Here is a 19,653-nt window from a genome sequence, read left to right on the forward strand (position 1 = left end):
TGTTTACCAGTTCAAAGGGAATGTTCAAATGCCTTTTAAGTAATAAACCTTTTCTACCTTTGGGCTTCTTCTTTCACATCTTTATTATCTCATCAGCTTCCTGTCTGCTCTGTGTCAGTGTCAGATGAACCTGTGCAGAGGTATGAAAATTAAAAGTGGTGGTCATTACAGATATTGACTTTTACTGGTAACAGGATTTTCTGTTTTAAGTAAAAACCATTTCAGTGTAAAAACAGGTTATTTCACTGAGTCTTGTTAAATCAACACAACTCTTCAAACTCAATTAATCTTCATAAAACTTAAAAGGAAGCTGAATGTTGAGTGGATACACAATGAACTAAGACCAGACTGGTTTATTTTTGCTAATTTAAATGACCCTCCTAATATTTATTCTTGTAACATTACAACTTTATTCTCATCATATTATATTTTTTGTAAAATTACAACTTTACTCTCATATTATTACCTTTTTCTTGAAACAATATGATTTTATTCTCAAAACAGAGCATATTGCAGATCGTTGGTTGAAATAGAACATAGGAGTGGGCCCAGGCAGCTACTTTGTGGTACTCCCCAGCATCCATCTTTGTTTTCTGAAAGGCCTCCATTAAAATACACCCATGACCAACATATTCATACTCGGGATGGGTACGAGTACTGCAGTACTCGAGTACTCGAGTAGCGTTTCACTACTTGCACACCTGCGTACGTATTGTTTTTGGCTACATTAGTTCAACTCAGTTAGCGTTATGTGCACCATGGCAACCGTGACTAGGAAAGGTCATGTCGGGAAATACTTTGATTAAAAGATACTACACTGACGTGCAGTTCAAGATATGTAGCGTTAAACTTGCATATTATGTCAATCGCACAAAAACACACTAACCCAATGTAAAAAAAAAAAAAAAAAAAAAAATAGAAAATCAGATTCTTCCTCAGGCTGCCCCTCCTGGGTCTGGGTCTCTGGTTCAGGCCTGCGGCTGTGGCTGTGGCCCGACTCTACATCAGGCGGCCCCTGAAGCTCCCGGGGCAAGTAATCGAGTACTCCTTCATAAGGAAATGAGAGTACTTGAATATTGATATTACTGAAAATGCCCATCCCTAATTCATACATTCTGTCATTGTGTTACTTATGGATGGAATTTTATTTCCCTTTTTGCTGGGGACCCTCAGGAACCCACTCAAGGACCCCTGGGGGTCCCCGGACTCCTCTTTGAGAACCACTGCCTTCGCTCATTTAAACTGTAGACCCAATGTACAACCTCTGACACAGCAAAATGAGAAAGCACAGCTTAGTTTTCATGTCATTTATTTGACTCCTGAACTTTATCAACATTAGTAAGAGTCCTCAGGTTCAGCTGAGTCGGTGTGTTGCCTAGTTCAATTAACCTCAGACTAGTTAACCCAACTAACTAGCCTGGACATTTACCTCTAAGACAGTATGTCATGATTTCTTTGTCAGTCTTTAACCACAGTCTGAATGTTCACTACTTCATCCTCTGGCTCCTCCTCAGCTCCTCCTCCTCAGATTCTTCCTCAGGCGGCCCCTCCTGGGTCTGGGTCTCTGGTTCAGGCCTGCGGGTGTGGCCCGACTCTACATCAGCCGGCCCCTGCAGCTCCCGGGGCCCAGTGTCCAGACGAAACACAGTGGGGACCTGACCCAGGACGGGGTTGTTCTGCTGGAGGCCGGAGATCCACTGGTTAAGGGTGGCCTGGTCTCCCTGACTGGTCATACACATGGCAAAGACCGGACCCTCGTCCACTGGACACAGGAGACACACAACAGCTGCGTCACACACTGAACATGATGATTTCTGTTACACAAGAGCAAGAAAAGGAAGGCTGTTAACATCTTACAGTCTTCTACATCGAAGCTCTCATCGTCTCCAAGGTCACGGTCCAGATCCAGGTCCAGCTGCAGAGGATAGTCAAGACATCTCTCTGGATCATAGGGCTCCTCAACCTGCGTGGAGACACACATACAGCTCAGTAAGAGACAAATGTGATGCAGAGAGATTTCAGTGCAACTATGAACATGGTCATAAACGAAAGAATTAAAATGTAAAGCTTCTGTTGAGCTTTGCAAAGATCAGATCACAGATCCTGGAACAGTTCTCTGACTGGTTTCTGTTCTTTCTGTTAAATTCTCCAGTTATCAAGACACTGTAGCTAATAATGTTAATTCAGTAAGATGGACAAACAACATTGTCTGTACTGTCTGGATGAAGGAACATCATTCTGTATCAAGTTGATGTCTGTAAAGATTCTGTAGTGAGCAGCCCTGATCCAGGACGTCCTGGATTCATCCTGTAACTTCAGTCCCTTTTACCCTGTACAAAAAACCTGCTCACATCCGGCTTTTGACTTCAGTGTGAAAGGGTCCAATCAGCATTCAGGCCCAGGTCACATGACTCTGCAGTAGTTCTGGGTATGTATCAGCTCTACTGATGTAAACAAAGGTTTTTTTCCTTCTCCGAGCTGTGACGTTTTTCAGAGCACAAACACTGTGAACACACCTGTCACCTGACCGACATGGTTTAACCAGGAACACCTTCCTCTGAGAGTGAGCTGCACACAATCGCACAAAACACACTAACCCTAACCCACACAGAGGGGTTATACCTGCTGCATTTCTTCTAGCGTTGTAATCTTACGCAAAATTCACATTTCGGTTTTTAGTTCAGGGTCGGTATGTTTTTGATACAGTAAGGAAACAAGGCATCACAAACATGACATTTCTTTTAACTTATAATGAATTTAACTTGTAAACATAAAGGTGTAATTGTAAACATGTAACCCAGAGACAAACTGCCCATAATTTCAAATTGGATGACTTTCTTGAACACAACAAATGCACATAAAGGCACATTTCTTTAAAAAAAAACACAAAAAAAAAATACACACACACCTATGTCATCTAGCTATTATTGATGTTGCTGCAATCCACTAACCAGACTTAAAGTGCTTCAGAAGGTTATCAAATAAATAAGAAATAAACAATATAATAAAGTAAAGATACGTTAAAGTGCGGCATGTAGAAAATGATTGATACATTTTTAGCAGAGAGAATGATGTATCCACATCGTCTTTATTCTGATAGCCACAGTGAGAGAGAGACAGGAAATTCAGGGACAGAGAGAAAAAGAGAAAGAGAGAGAGGGATAGAGAGAGAGAGGGAATGACATGGAGCCGCTGTGGTCAGGACTAAGCCTTTATGGTACACACTCTACCAGGCAAGTGACCGGGGCGCAGTATGAGGAAACATGTGTTCACTGTATCTGTCTGACTTTATTCACCAACGTGTCGTAGACTGACCATCAGAACACGAAACGTTCTGCATGTAACCTGCACGGTCAAACCTGAATTATATTCATTTGTATCACAACACGAACCGAACTGGACATCCTGTACCGCACGGCACGAATACGTGAACCATTACACCTCTGATTTCTTCTGATTAAAATATAAGAAATCATGAGTTTTAATGATTTCAATCGCTGCCAACCAGCAGGTTCATTCCTGTTGTGTTGGTTTATTATGACATCCAGACTGTCAGGGTCAGACAGAAGCAGGATGTCGATGTTGTTACAGTACCTTATTTGATCTATTTAAAATCAGTGACTGATTTAACACTGATTTCACATTGAGATCAACAATATCTCTTAACTGTAATGAACCTTAAAAAATGGTTAATAACAGGGTTCTCCCACCTTCTCCTCGGGCGGTGTGGGGTCGGCTCTGAGGACGTAGTAGTACACACACGTCCTCCTCAGCCACAGAGGGAAGGGGCCCTCCACAAACACCGGCCTGCTCGGGTTGTGCTTGGCCAGCAGCTCCATCTGGTCGGGGCTCTGGATCCCTGGTGTCAGCGCAGGGAGGAGAGGAGACACAGACACTGAGATTTTAGTCTGGGAAATGATCCCTCCAGTGCACTGATACTAAAATAATAACATTTTTAACTATAGCTTTCAGGGTTAAGATGGAGAAAATGCAGCTTCCTGCTTTGTTACTGTTGGTTCTCTGGTTTAAAATCATCCACTACTGTTATGTTGTAAAGCACATGAATCTTTTCCATACCTACTATATGTGGAAGTTTTATCTCTTGGCCGCTCTCTGTGACATCTGTGCAGGGCAGCTGGTGGGAGGAGAGGATGAAGAGATTGATTGATAAAAGCTGACACATCCTCATCTTCATGTCCACAACACAGCACAACAGTTCCTCAAAGGTTCTGCTCCACACTGTGTGAGAAACTTTGGTGTGAAAGTTTGTCATAATTGCTATGTGAAGTGTTGAGTTATGGCTAAAAAGTGTTTTGTGAGATCAGCGTGACCTTTGACCTTTGACCACCAAAATCTAATCAGTTCATCCTTGAGTCCGAGTGAATGTTTGTGCCAAATTTGAAGAAGTTCCGTCAAGGCGTTACTGAGATATTGTGTCGAAGATGGACAGACAAAACCGAAAACAATGAGTTTTTATGCCTCCACGCCAGCGACACCGGAGGCATAAAAACTCATTCAAAACCACATTGACTTTTGTCTTAATTTGACCTAATAACTCACATGACGAAAATTACAGCTCTGGAACCTGGGCAGTTCTTTTCTCAGCCTTTGTAGTTTGACTAAACAACAACAACAAAACAAAAAAAACAAAAGAAAATACAGCTACAAGTTCAATCAGCGAGGATTAAAGCCTCAAGCAGCACAGAGTGGTGAGATGTCTCCTGTGAGTTTAATCAATAGATTCAAACCAGACCAAACAGATTGTGTTTGTTTATTCTTGTAACTGAGGAGATCTGATCATGTTTTAAGACAAATTCATGCGTCAATGCAGATAAAGGTGGAGTCACATTGTCTTGCCTCTCTACGTGTATTTTTGAACTCTGGACAGAACCATGCTAATTGTTTCCCCGTTTTCAGTCTTTAAGCTAAGCTAGGCTAACCACATCCTGACCGCAACTTCATATTTCACACACAAACAATCCAAGTCCAACACAAAGCCTACAGCTGTACCTGGTAGATGGTGACTTTTGCGTCCAGGTCGTTAGCGATGCGGTTGAGGCTGAAGCGAGCCAGGTCCACCGGGTCCTCCGGCAGCTGCTGGGGGACCGGGAAGGGGTTTATGTGCTTGAACTTGGGGAACCAGTACATGATGCGCTGGTACTTCCTCATGGGGTGGCTCTTCTCTCCAAAGATCTGGACCAGCAGGACTTTGGTCGTCACGTTGGGCATGATACCTGAAAGATGATCATTTAAAATGAAGACAGACAGACAGACAGATCTAGAAAGGATGGATCCAGATCCCTGCCTCTCCCGGTCCGGAGTGACCCTCTCTAACAGACACCCACCGTAGTTCTCCATCTGCTCCAGTAGCTGCACTCCACACTCCTGCTGTCGGGGATAGTGGTTGAACATTCGCTGGATGAAGTTTCTGGGCACAAACACTTCTTTGGGGAAAACGTCCAGAAGCTTGTTGTAGACGGCGAGGTCTCTCTCCACGCCGAACTCCGGCATCTTCTTCAGAGCAGCGTAGATAAACTCCACGTGACCCCGCCGTCTGATGTCTCTCTTGGTGAAGACATCCACCACCTTATTGAACGTGGCTTTGGTTTTGGCCTCCTGGGCCACCCGCTCAAACAGGTCATCGTGGGTGATCAGAGACTTGTCCCTCTTCTTGTTGTTCTCATGATCAAACTCTGCAGGTATGTGCTCACTCTTGGCACAAGCTGGGCTGGTGTGGAAAAGCCTCAACACCTGCAGGTGAATTATACGTGCATGAAACAGTAATACCCAACACAACATACATGATATGTCTACTTTTGTAATTTCAAGCTGGTCACTGTATGTTTTTAACAAACGTTTAGAGGTAAGAGGTGCATTTGTTGGGGACTATTTTCAGTGGTGGATTAATCCACATATAGTCATCTAATGGGTACCTGGGCAGCAGGAGGGTGTATGTGGGATTGAGTTATAATAAAAAAACAATGTTTTTTGGCACAGAGGGATAAGATGTATCAGCCTATGGATGGATGGATGGACAGACAGACAGACAGACACACACTCACACACACACAATACTTGAGAGTAGGATACATTCATTGTTGGTGTGGCTCTGCACATGTGAGTTTCTTGGCTTGGATTCGTTTAGTAAATCCTGCTTAGTGGACTTAATGTGTCCTGATCCTGAAGACTAGACTCCCATGATTCAGAAAAGCTACCAGTCACTCTTATGAGATGTGCTGCCTTTGCTAATAATGCTAGCATCACTACGTGACCAATATTTTGAGCAGAGTCACCATGTAAACCTGTATGTTGTGCCTCCATTCAGCAACCTGCCAGCCTCTTATTCAGCTCCATATTATTGCTATGTTTACCTCATGCTAATAATGCTAGCTTCACTAAATGAACAATATTTTGAGCAGAGTCTGGTTTACTATGTTTACCTGGTGCTGGGCGTTATGCAGCACGCTGGGCTGACTGGAGGAGGCTGTCTGAAGCAGAGCACCACACCGGGCAGCAGACCGGGCTGAATGGCCCACCAGGCTGACACACTGCAGCTGGAGCAGGCAGCGGGAACACTTCATGGCCGAACCATCACACTGACCTTCAGCGAACAGAACAGCGCAGTGTTCAGACATAGTGAATTACAATCTTAAACCTGACAATTGTAGAAAGTATATTTTACTTTAAGTGTCAACACCCGGCACGATTGAGTCTGTCGTAGAAGATGACTGTACACTGTGATGATGACTGAAGAACAATTTAATGGTGTTTAACTTATTGAATTTGTGCAACCGGAACTGAAGAGTGGCTCTGGTTTGTTCATAAACCTTCTTCATTCAGCCTCTACCACCAAGAAATATTTACCACAAGATACGGAAACATTAAACGGCTACATTTGTGTATGAAGTTTCGCATATGTCATATAAGAGGGGCTGTATTAAGACAAAGTGTCAAACAAATTATTATTAAGAACTGTTATTGTGTAACACATGACATATGAACAGCATGTAATGTACTAACATAGCTATACAATCTTTTGATCAGTACCCACCATTTAAGACGACGAGGGTCGGAGAAACTAGTCTCCTTCACAGTTCACTCTCTGTGGACGCTTCCATGTTGAAAAACCGTGTCAGAACCGAACATCCTGGTCCTGCACACATTCTCTTCCCCCAAACAACAGAAACATGAGCGCAAACTTGTTCCTCAAACCGCTGTTCTGTACATTTTGTTGAATTCTTTTCTACATTCATCTAAAATTGATAAAAACATATTTTTGAAATAGATAGTAAGTGCCATGAAGTTACCTCGTGTTGTGGATGCCAAAACATTTTTAAATAGATGGATTTAAACTAAATTGTGAGGAGTGGAAGATAAATAAAACACTTAATTCAACTCAAAAAAAAAAGAAAAAAAAAAGAATGAGGGAAATCTAATTTATTTAACTTGTAAGTCTACAGTAATTCAGTAAGACTACTAAACAGTTTTATACCTTTTTCAGATTTTCTTTATACCTTTCTCTTTTCAAAACGCTGGTTTTGTCCTAAATTGTGTAATACTGTTTGGAGGCTTTATAATGATACCAACAGTCAAGTGCCTGGTAAGACTCCCTTTTACCAGTTATAAATAATAGTAACTCGTTAATAAATGGTGATGTGTTTTACACTTTACAATAAGACTCCTTTTATAAATGTTTGTAACTGATAAATAAATGGTTGTAAAAAATGAGATGAAGAAACATGAAGATGGATGGATGGAGAATCACAGAGATGTGAACAGTGGGACAAAGAATGGGTGAGCAGTTCACCAAGAAAAGGAAGGTTACCACCTGTGTTCTACCTGAAATGCTAAAGTCCTTAAGAAGAGAGCAACCAGCAAAAAGCATCTCCATGTTATGTATGCATGTATGTATATGTTATAATAATAATAATAATAACAACAACAACAACAACAACAATACTACTACTACTACTACTACTAATAATAATATTATTATTATTATTATTATTATTACTGAGAAAGACCCAACATTTCATCTGAGCGCGTGCAGTACACGACCCTGCCGCGTGATGGTGACAGAGGCCTTCTGAACAAACTCACTCATGGTGTGAATGTGACAGCCGCTGGGATGGAGCCTGAAAACGTTGCAGAGAAACTTTCCTCTGGTTCACTACATGTAGATACTGAGTTACAGTGAGCGGACACAGTATCTGTCGGAGAGAGCTCACAGACTCCTGACGTTCATAATATATCTCTGCATGGTGTTTTCCCGCGAATAGTATCAAGCTAGGCACAATGAGGTATCTGACTTCCGGACGACACTCAACTAGCGTGTTTGTTTTTTTATTCCGTTATATTATCAAACTTTATTCTCGTAATTATATTAATTCCACTTTGTATTTTGGTTTGCACGTGATTGAGGAATGTGTTTTTAATGTTTTTCATTGTTTAATAAACAACAGCACTTTATTTACAGGAAATCTGTCCACGTTTCCGGTATTTATGTCGTTAAAACTGGCAGTTTGACAGTTGGAGTTCCCAGTGTGTGACTTGTGACACTCCTCTCAGCATGGAAAACACACCTCAACTCAGACTTCACATCTAGACTAACTTCACACAACTTAAACTGCGGATTATGAATTCTTCTACAAACAGCCTGGGTGAGTAAAGAGACAGAAAACGCCTTTTGCGTACGTCTTTGTGATTTTTCTTTCTGAGCATGATGGAAACTTGTTGACTGTTCGGATGTGCAGGGAAAACTTTGCCAAACTACGTTCAATAATTGTCAGTAATTGTCCAACTGCTGTTCGGCAAACGTGTCAGTGCGTGAGACAACACCACACACATCGTTTTACAAAAATGTGATAAGTTCCTGCTCGTTCGTCTGTAGCATCTGTAATAAAGCCATGAAGCAGCTTTTAATTTATTAAATAAAGTTGTTCCAATTGTTCCGCGATGTTTGCTGCCGCATTCCGTGGTGTATTCTGGAGGAGGCGGAGGAGGACTGTGGGGATAACAGGCGGGCTCCTCCGAGATGTTGACAGTGTTACTGTGGTGGTCTACTCCGAATTAAAGAATGACTCTTGATCAGTTTGTGTTACGGTTTATTCACATGTACAGTCTGGCAACGCCCTGTAAAAGTCTTATTGTTCAAACAGTGATGGAGGGCTCGTTGCAAGCTGTGTTGCAAACTGACAGCGGCTCTTGTGTAAAGTGTGTAGGTGTAGAACTTGTTGCATATCCTGAAAGTGTTGGTAAACAGCTGCTGTGGGTAAAAACTCTGCTGCTAACTAGTTACTGTTAGCACGCTGTGGTTTAGCTTTGTATTCAAACAGCTGTCTTTATGTTGGCACGAGCGGGCAGGACTGTGGCGGGAGTGTCTCTTCATTTGTCACGTTCGCTTTTGTTAAAATGAACATGTTTGTTAATGGAGTTTTGAATTGCTACCAGATGCACCATGCCTTTATGTTTTGAGGAGACAACCAGCAGAGCTCTCAAAAGATTAAGTTAAATTCTGTCAAGTTCAAAAACACAATATAAAATAATATTTTGATTGATTGATTGATTGACATTATTGTCCACCACCTCCTACAATAAAAATACATACAATCCACATGACAATAACACCATTTTTTAAGTTTATTTATTTATTTGATAGGGACAATGCAATTTAACATACAGTAGTCTCAAAACAGGGCTTGAAACTGATGTGTTGCATAGAGTTTATAGCTGTTGCTACTTCTCCACTCCTGTCCCTACTTGAGCTTTTACATGTATAATGTAATTAAAACAGTCAATAGCAAAAACAATGAAACACAGATAACACAATTGATAATATCCTACCATTAGCAGGTACAGACTAAAGAGAAACAACAACAAGAAGACAAATAGTCAAACAAAACAATTAACAATAGATACAGTTGCATAGAAATTAGTACAGCTCTGGTTACTAATCTAATCTAAATGAACTCTAATCTAATCTAAACTTTAAAAAAAACAAAAAAATCAAAAGGTACAACATACAATCATGCAAATGAGCAGGTAGCAGCAGATAGGTTAAATAAATACCAGAGAGCAAATCTTATGAAATAACAAGTAACAAGTGTTCCCTGGTGCAGTCATGTTGTGTTCAGTGCCTGTATAACATAGGGAATAAAAGACTTCTTATATATGTTGTAATTTTATCTTTTAATAGACAGGCAGTTGACTCTTATATTTAACAGAAAACTGAGTTTTCAAACTGACTTCCTACAGAGCTCCACCTGCTCTGCCCCCACAATGCTGACTGTCTAACAGCAGTTATTACACTGTTGCACAATGCTGCTTTTGTTGCACATCTGTAGGACCCGCTGTCCCTCCTTATGTGCTGATGTTGTGTTTACTTGTCTTGTAAAATGGTGGGGCGGCGAGGCACTGGGGAACAGTAAATATCACATGGGGACACTTGCCAGCATCTGTGGGCAGAGGTTGCTGTGGCTCGGTGGAGAACACAGTGTAGAGGCTGCTGCTTGTCTAAGTGAAGGTCTATGTCTTTAATAGTAATCATCCTCTCCTAATGCTTCATAATGAAGGTGATTTAATTACTGTGAAAATGTCTTATCTGTTAAACTGCAGCCTTGTTGCACTGCTCCTGCGTGAGTCTCGCTGTCAAATGACTGTCTTGCACCATATCATGATCATATCATGATGGTACGTGATACACAAACACCAATATCTCCACCCATATCGGCCAAAATATGATGCACAGTTTAGTTGTGAGTCTTTGTACAAAATGCAGGTCAGGCAGTTGCACATATCTCGAGGCAAGGACATGCTTTGTAAGTGAAGCAGTTAGGTTCTGGGTGATGTGGCTAAAATCAATATGATAATACTAATGAGAATGTTATTTCAATAGCAATATATGAAATATCACAATGTGGTAAATGTATGGCAAATTATATATAAAATAGTTAAATTGTTGTGTATTCTAGTAGACTGTGTTCCATTTATAAATATAAACTAATAAACCTTTTTAAAACTACAGTTTGAATCAGTGATCTGGACGACAGCAGAATTATGGTGAACAATAACAGAACATCATCCTACATCTCAATATGTTTGCCCAAAAGTCTATATATGATAATAGTGAACTAACACTCTTTCCTTCATATACTTACAAGCATACACAAATACACAACTCCTTTGTTTAACAGCCTGGTTCCCTGTAATTATTGCAAACAAACAGGAAACTCAAACGCATCACTTCCTGTGAACCAGAGAGATTTTTCCCAGAAAAGAACCATAGATACCAGACACTGAAGCTGTGTCCCAGCTTCATGCTAATATTTATACTGTACATGACACGAGAGTAGTGCATTCACACCCACATCATCTGAAAACATGACGCGTTTTTTTAAGATGCCAGCAGAAGGAAATCTATTGCTTTAAAAAATGTGACGTTGATGGACACTTGTTGTGCAGTGCAAACCAGAAATGGAGCTCACAGGCAGAGCAGGGGTGTCTCTCTCTATCTTCAAGAATCTGTTGAAGACTGCACCTCATCTCCTAAAACCCTAACATGTCTAACTAGCTTGTACTATGAACTTTACCTGCACTTCTCTACCTGATCTCCTTCACTTATTCAATAAGTGTAGCACTTAGTACTTACACCGAGGTCTCCTACTGCACTAAAGGTTTACTGATGTCCCTCACTGTAAGTCTCTTTGATAAATGTGTCTGACAGATGAGTAAATGTAAATATCATATTGCATGAAATTATGCAGTACACCATGTGTACTAAATGTCAGTTATGCCGCATCTTCCACTGTGACTTTTCTTCATTCACCACCATCTGCAATTTGTCAGAATGTTTTGCAGCTGTGAGGAGCTTCTTTATTTCCTTTGTGCATTGCATTGTGGGACAACAGTGTCCATCAATTGTCTAAAATAACACTGCAACAGGAAATCAACTTACTGTACATCATATACAGCGTTACCTCTGTAAATAACTTATTATTAATTCAGTATTTATTCCAGCATTCTTTGCACAACAACCTCTAACAACATGACCTGTGTTCAGTTTGTTCATCTCTTGCCTGTAAATAATATCGATATGTGTAATTTTGCTTGTATCTGTAACTGGACTTATCCTTTAATGTTTTCTGGTTACTGTGTAAAATTAGCACAGTGTGGATTTGGGACACAGTGCAGCTTGTGCAGAGATCAGCAGGAAGTTGCATCAGCAGATGGCAGCTATTTCAGTGTTTTTCCCAGAATGTTGTAATACTGCTTCTTTTCTGAGGAGCCTGAGATGCTGTTTTTCTACAGTCACTTTCTGTCAGCCCGTCTCTCAGGGCTGAATATTCACTATTAAAAACTCTCAGGCAGTAAAAGCTCCAGCTCAAACCTGTGGTCAGATTTGCAGTTTTGTTTTCTCCAGATGGTTCCTTATTGAAATATAAGATTTCAATTTTAGAGTGTTCTACTTATTTTGGAGTTTTATTTAGTCAAATTCTTGTGCAGCATTTACATTCAATATTTGAGAACTTGGAATAAAACTGTCAAAGAATTAGAAATACCTCTCCACTGCCACTAGACATAAATCTGAGGGAACAAAAAATACTCATTGTGCAGCTCAGTCCCCAAAGATAAATGAGCTCTGGTTATTAAATCAGTAACTGTAAACCTCGTGGAGCTGCAGAGATTTACTGTATGTTCCATAAGCAGTCAGGACTGGCTCACTGTGTTGTTATCTGTATGCAAAGCAAGTATGGTCTTGCATAATGTTTACGTCTGCTCGAGCCAGATACGACCGTCCCCTTCTCCCCTGGCTTTTTGATAGTTATTTTTAGACTCTTTTATCCTCTGAGGCAATTGTGCATTTAACAGGCACAACAGACGGGCTGATTTTAAATCTCTGTCTGCTGAAGAATCTAAATTAAGATACTTGGCTGCTGTTGGTTAGAAAGTTGTTTACTGCAGCCAAAAAATGCTTTTGGCTAGAAATGAGAGTCGACTCTTCAGGGTTTACATACCACGGAAATCAAAGTCTGTTACTTAAAAGGACCAGTCGCGGTTCAGCAGGGCCGGATTATGATCTTTAGAGGCCCCGGGGCCGAACTTCATCGTTGAGACCCCTGTCACCCTCTGCCTGATTTTATCTGATTTTGATTGGAAGCTCCAACTTCTATAACTTGAGAGCCAAACTTCTGAAAGACAGAAATAAATAATGCAACTTACGAGAGAGGGACTGGAAAAACAAAAATTCAGGTTGTTTCAGCAGAGACAGAGATACTCTCAGATTCAGACACACAGCAATGGATCCTGGGTAAACTAGTGCTCAATATTACTGAATAGAGACATCACGAGAACCAATGGTTAAACTACTGCTTGCACAGTGACTATATGGAGGTTTGTGTGAGTGCATGCACTCGTGCACTTGTGCATGTGTTTTAGCACACTGTGTGCGCAGCAGCCTCTGTTGTTGGTGTTTTTTTCCCACAAATGTAAATCCAATATTCCCTCTCTTTTTGGTGGTCTCCCCTAACGGCCTTTGTGCACATGCTACTGTCAAAATGTCGATGTTGCTTTAAAAGCGTCACTGCAGCAGTCCCCACAGCTTGGACTGGTTGTACTGCTAACTAACTGAAATTAAATATATTTACATATTCATAGTTTCTGGTAAATTGATACTGTACATGATTAATGGACTGCATCTTAAGGCATGTCTTTTTTAAGTGAATAATTTATTATTTTCATGTCGTTGTTGTTATTTTCTTTTTTTTTTTCTTATCTGAAAGTTGAGTTATTTATTTGTAGGCATCAAATCATTCAATGGCCTTCGTGCCCTAAAAATTTTAGTGTCACACATGTACTGCCCCCCTGAATCTTTCCAGATATTTATCTGAACAGCTGTTTGTGAGATTGCAAATGTCTGAATCAGTTGCGGACATTAAAGGGACTTTACTCTGCCAGCTCCCTGGTATAAAGTCTGTTTAATGTCAGACATGTGAATAGATCATTGTCCGCAGGATTCACAGGGAGTCAGTGGGAGCGTGTTGATGATGTTTCTGGCGTCACCCCTCGCCTAAACTAATTTAGTATTTCCAGTGGGTGAGAAGGCATCTCACGCAGACAATCTCCGGTTGTGTGAAAGGGCAGCTCTGGACCTGTGTGTGTCTGCTGTTTGCCGCTGACCTTGTCTTGTACAGTGGGTTTAACAGCTTTTCTGCAACAGCTGGAACCAGGTTGATGTAGAGCTGAGCTTAGCTGTGGGCCAGGTTCTCGCATTACACTGGAGTCTTTTCATCCACCGTCCTCATTTGATATTAAATGTTAACTGCTCCTTCTCACGGAGCAGTCACTGTCATGCAGCAGAGGAAGAGAAAGTGTTTCTCAGAGATGATGCTGCTCTCTCTCGTTTCACTTCTCACATGGGACCTCAGACTCTGGTGCAGGGGCGTACAGGATGTCGAGCGGTGGCGAGGCATCAAAATCAAAGAGGAGCGCTAAGAGCTGTGAGCGGTTTGCTTTGGGAGAAACGGCATCTGTAGGTGGTTGAGGTCATTATGCAGCACCCTAGGGTGAGAGCTTCAGAGAATGAGTGGGTGAACACAGAGTACGCAGCGTGTAATTGTCAGATACGTTTGCTGTAGGCTGACACTGATATTTAAACACACATTACAAACAAATATAGAAATTATCTGTTATTTTGGTACTTTGATAATTTTATAAAACACGTGGAGTGGAGGCAGTAACCCAGATTACCAACTGTAAATAAAAAAGTGAAATGGGAACTCGTGCCAGGCTAATTATATGTGCTGCTTCCACTCCTGGCTGCACTCAAGCTGGATCAAAAGGGAAGTTTTTGTAAACTCGTACATCAACCAGTTTGACAAGTAAGACCGTGTAGATGTGAAACGAGACTCAACAAAAGACTTGCATCAGTCCAAGAGAGCGTGGCTGTGCAGCTGTCAGCCAGCCAACCTCCCACAAGACCTGGAATGACCCCGAGCCTTTCACAAACCTGAAAATCAAATAGAGGATTTGTATTCCACCAAATTCTTTCAGATCATTGGATGCTTGTGGTTTTTCTTATGAATACCATCAAACTCTCCGAGGCCCCACAGTCACTTATGATTCACCAACTAAATATGTTTTTTCTTGAATTGATCTGATTCATTTTCCTTCATAACCTGGACGATAAATTAATAATTTGTGACAGGATTATCTGTGGTGTTTGAGCCCCCGTAAAATATGTTGACTAAACTGGTTGAGTTTATTGCTGTCGGGGCTGGATTAACCCGTTAGGGGGCAAAAATGACCTCTGAGACCCTACTGATACTTATGCACCATTTATAAAATAATAAAACGATATGACAATCGGCATTAGACATAGAACTAATGTTGCTTTTGATTACATTAAAGGTGCTATATGCAAGTTTTCTCTGCCCTGAATGTTGCTCGCTTGCCAAGAGCTTCAGCCATTGTTGGTGTTTATAAGACGAGGTTAGGATACGTTGGTTAGTGCTATGTCTTCATCCTCTCGTAGTGACCTGAGGGCAGACTGGATGCTACTGTGACTCAGTATCACAAAGTAGTATTCAGTCTGGGTTTCGAACTTCAGTATTTTTATGGACCGACTGAATTGGTTTTTACACTATAGAGGATCAATGACTTGTCATTTGATACCAAATTCCTATACCTGAGGAGTAAATGAGTAAATCTCATCAGCATCAGTGAGCCAATCAGCATGCAGCATGCTTGGCCCAAGATCCAATAATGCTGGTGATTGGCAGTTTATTTACACAAACACAAACACAATAAAACTAACATTTGTACTGTAATATGTTGTAATTTTGTTTTTGTTAAAATGGATTTGATAAAATTGGTATTGAAAGAAGCATTGAGAAGAATCAGAATCAAAGTCAAGGGACGGGCTGAAGCTAGCTGGTTAGCATGCTAACTTCAGCAGAAGAAAACTGATAGAAATAGAAGCAAAACAAGAGCTAACAATGGCTGTTCTCTACACCTCTGGAGACAGCTGTTGGTGAGCAGAGGAATGATGTTTGATGTTGAACTCTCATTTCTTCTGGACTAGCTGCTAGATAATGTAGAAATAGCTAAAAGTTGCATATAGCACCTTTTTAAACAAATTTAGAATTTTAGTTCATTTAAATCATTTGGAAGAAAAATGTTGAAGCTTGAAGTCATACTTCAGCTCAGGGCACCTCTGTAAGAAGAGGCCTGTAGATTAGGTACTAATGCAGGCGTTGCTTGGTCTTGGGTGCATACAGTGTTAACAAACACACTTTTAAAGATGCTAAAATATGTGGCTGTTAGTTTGTGGCTGTAACCACAAACTAATTGGCGAAACTGAATGCACAGTGAACCTGGATCACTTCCCCTCAGGGTCCTGGACTCCGGTTGGTAATCCAGTCTCTCCCAATCTAACAGTCTTTAACAATAAACATTAAGTGTTTGAGGAAGATGAAATAAGAGTCTCTTGTCTGCTGTGTTTGATATGCATGCATCATTTCCTGTCAGTTCTTCTGCATGCTGGCACTTTTCGGGCAGGAATGTCAGATGCTGCACGCCTTCAGTGGAAACTCGCACACAGAAAGATCACTCACAGGCCAAAAGGTGTGACATAATGTGCAATTATGCAATTGTGAAATACCATGTGAACACAGTAGCTCTATGATCTAATGAAATTTAAATATTAACCTTAATACCTATTGCAGTTCCTGTGAAATAGAACTTGGATTAAATTCCCGCTTTCCCTGAGCTGCTGCCAAACAGCCATGAGTCAACCACAGTACTGGCTTGTTACTGAAAAATTAAAACAAGAAAACCAGATGCTCAGACGAGAGTGGGAAAGCAGTCATGCGTGCAGAAGTGTGTGTGTGTGTGTAGATGCTCCACTGTTTTGTAATAGGAACTGCTATGGTGTCTGTTAATAGGTGCTTGTGTCACAAATTATAAATATACTGTACTATTATCCTCTAATGAAAATATGTTAACAGTCTGTCATTGATTGATTGATTGATTGATTGATGGCCTCATAGTGGTGATATCTGTCCATTCAATACTTTATTTCTACCATATTTGTACACTAATTTAGGACTTACCACAAAAAATGTTAAAAGTTTTTTTTTTTCATAATAGTGAAACAGTGTAGAGCTGATTCAGAACTAGTCTGATTATCCATCATTCAGTAACTGATAATGATAATTATAGAAAACTGACCCTGGATCTGCTGTCAACGATCCAGTCACTGTGATCCAGAGCTGTCGACTGACTGTTTCAGCTTTGCTTTGGTATGGTGTAAGAGTCCAGCTGTTTCCTTTGGTTGACATGGTTATGTTCAAGTTTAACTATGATTTATGGTCATAAATAATATAAACACTGGCCTGTAGTCAGAGCTCGTTGCAATGAACTCGGTGAACCAGTGGCTTTACTGTGAACATTGCAAACTTGTGGGTGTCCTGGAGATGGAATTGGAATATCAAGAGTTGCCCTGAAGTATGGCAAGGTGGTCCAGTGGTTAGCACTGTTACCTCACAGCAAAAATGCTCTGGGTTCGAACCTGCCGGCTGGCTGGGCCCTTTCTGTGTGTTTTTGTGTTCTCCGGGGGCTCCGGCTTCCTCCCACAATCCAAAGACATACAGGTTAATTGGTGACTTTAAATTGTCCGTAGGTGTGAATGGTTGTTTGTCTCTACATGTCAGCCCTGGGATAGACCGGAGACCTGTCCAGGTTGTACACCAGCCTCGCCCAATGTCAGCTGGGATTGACTCTGGCCTTTTCCCTTCATAAATCACTTCCTGCTGTTTTGGTTTACCTTGAGTAATTTCAGGCCAGTAGGTCACCTGGTTTAAATGGTGGTTTAGTGTTTTATAGGTCTGATGACAGTTTCTACTGGTCTCATCAAATTTGATTTAAAGTGGCAATAGACATGTTTTTTCTTTTGACTGAATTTTGAAGTAAATGTTGATTTCACAATGTAATAGCTAGAGAATAATGACACCATAAGCCTCAAATAAGACACTATCAGCCACGCCTTCACACAGTTTCACAGAAAAATGAAGGCTTAATCTACAGCACAAAGGAAGCACAAAGGTCACTGTGCAACCAAAATGGAAAGAGGATAGTGCTTCGGTATCTATCAGTAGTTTTGCCCAGGTAGTGGAAATGGCAGACGGTGGAACAACCAGAGTAACTGTGGAAACTTTACAAGGCAAGAGAAAAAGAGCCCCATTGTTGGAGGAATCAAAGTAGGTTAACATGGAGAGCGATAGAATCTGAGGTAAAGCAAGAGTGAACCTTGGACAGGCTTGGACAGCCATGGTTGGACTGGGACAGAAATTCACTCCTGGTCACTCCTGCTATGACCAGAGAGAGGGCCTGTAGACAGACTGCGAGGGCCAGTAAAACGATGGGTTTTTCTACGGCCCACTGGCCCCACCGACGCAATGGCCCACCAGGATTTGTCCTGCTAGTCCTGATGTCCAGTCTGACCATGGAGAGAGCTCCAAACCGAGGTTCAGTTGGTGGGTGGGTGTTTAACTCTGCGTCTGTCACAGCACTGAGATCAGGGTTTCTAGGTCAAATTATCTTATATCTTATGGCTGTTTCTTGCTTTGGACAGCAGCCCGGCTGATAGCGGTAGCCACACTTCTAATGCTTTCATTGGCAGCCAGAAACCAACATCTATGATTAATTGTCCATTTGATGATCTAAACAAACAAAACGTATTTGAGCATTGGCCTTTCTAAAAATCAGTGGTGAAACTTGTTATATTCTGTCATATTTGTCCCAGTCTTTGCGACAGCATTAATACCACTTTGAATCACAAGGGGGGAGAGTTGAAACGTTGTCTTTTGCCACTTTAAAGGTCCATATAGTCTAAAGGTAGATGTCCAAGTGTTGTTTGATTATAGATCAGGTCTATGTTCTATATTAATACAGTATAAGTATCAAAGCGCTCAGTCCACAGAGAAATGCACACAGCCTGTATTCAGAAACTGAGCCTTAAAACCACATACGAACAAATAATTCTGTCACAACAGAAAAAGTCACAACAAAGCAGTCATTGCTTTCAGCCACGCCCATACCCTGCCCACCTGGACCCACCATCCAACCTTGCAGGATTTGGTTTCTAGGCTCAGAGCCTCCTCTCTCCTGATTGTCTCACCGACCTGTTGTTACTAGAGCTTCAGAGAGAAGCTTGAGAGAGGAGATGTAAAACTACACTGAGATGGTTTTTGGTTCCTAAAACCACAAATATATCTTCTTATGGATCAACACTTCAAATAAAACACAGGAGAAGAGTACAAATATGGAGCTTTAAAATCAGCTGCAGTGATATAGCAATGTAGTTGAGTAAGCTAAGGTGTTAATAGACTATTACAGACTTATTGCAACCCATGACCACATAGTGTGAAAGTCAGTCTGAAAGAAGAATAGCACGCCCAGTCTGAGTTATATTTATAATGACCTATATATTATCTGTGTCTCACTGTGACTGTCCTAACATGCACTTTAACACAAACAACATAGACTGAAGAGATCAGCATGGATGGTAACACTTACACAACCATTTTAATTTGGACACTGGAGTGTTGGCCCTTCACATTACCACCTCCACCTCTAGTAAAACCAGACAATAAAACA

General features: G+C 41.1%; 2 protein-coding genes across 4 annotated transcripts in view; one reads left to right on the forward strand and one right to left on the reverse strand.

Moving 5' to 3' along the window:
- Positions 1–1,292: 1,292 nt before the first annotated feature.
- On the reverse strand, positions 1,293–7,142 carry ecsit (ECSIT signalling integrator). Its single transcript, XM_022747836.1, has 8 exons — positions 7,052–7,142; positions 6,441–6,601; positions 5,346–5,751; positions 5,011–5,234; positions 4,078–4,135; positions 3,711–3,859; positions 1,858–1,963; positions 1,293–1,762 (listed from the first exon to the last, which is right to left on the reverse strand). The coding sequence occupies exons 2-8, from the start codon at positions 6,579–6,581 to the stop codon at positions 1,488–1,490; spliced, it is 1,359 nt and encodes a 452-aa protein (XP_022603557.1). The 5' UTR covers positions 6,582–6,601; positions 7,052–7,142; the 3' UTR covers positions 1,293–1,487.
- Positions 7,143–8,559: 1,417 nt separating this feature from the next.
- eml3 (echinoderm microtubule associated protein like 3) overlaps positions 8,560–19,653 on the forward strand; it is a 64,148-nt gene continuing 53,054 nt past the window's right edge. For all 3 annotated transcript variants that reach the window (XM_022747804.1, XM_022747805.1, XM_022747806.1), the window contains exon 1: positions 8,560–8,660. In XM_022747804.1, the coding sequence (XP_022603525.1) occupies positions 8,636–8,660 (25 nt within the window). In that variant the 5' untranslated portion in view covers positions 8,560–8,635. The remainder of the gene's footprint in view (positions 8,661–19,653) is intronic.

The sequence above is a fragment of the Seriola dumerili genome, unplaced genomic scaffold (assembly GCF_002260705.1).
Source record: "Seriola dumerili isolate Sdu_G_001 unplaced genomic scaffold, Sdu_1.0 BDQW01000111.1, whole genome shotgun sequence".
NCBI lineage: Eukaryota > Metazoa > Chordata > Actinopteri > Carangiformes > Carangidae > Seriola > Seriola dumerili.

What these genes read in the sequence shown, in the direction of transcription:
- ecsit (XM_022747836.1), bottom strand. Translation starts at nt 6,581, where the DNA reads ATGAAGTGTTCCCGCTGCCTGCTCCAGCTGCAGTGTGTCAGCCTGGTG. An exon ending in TGCATAACGCCCAGCACCAG is followed by an intron (nt 5,752 to 6,440) that starts GTAAACATAGTA and finishes ATTCACCTGCAG; the next exon opens with GTGTTGAGGCTTTTCCACAC. An exon ending in GAGCTTCGATGTAGAAGACT is followed by an intron (nt 1,763 to 1,857) that starts GTAAGATGTTAA and finishes TCCTGTGTCCAG; the next exon opens with TGGACGAGGGTCCGGTCTTT.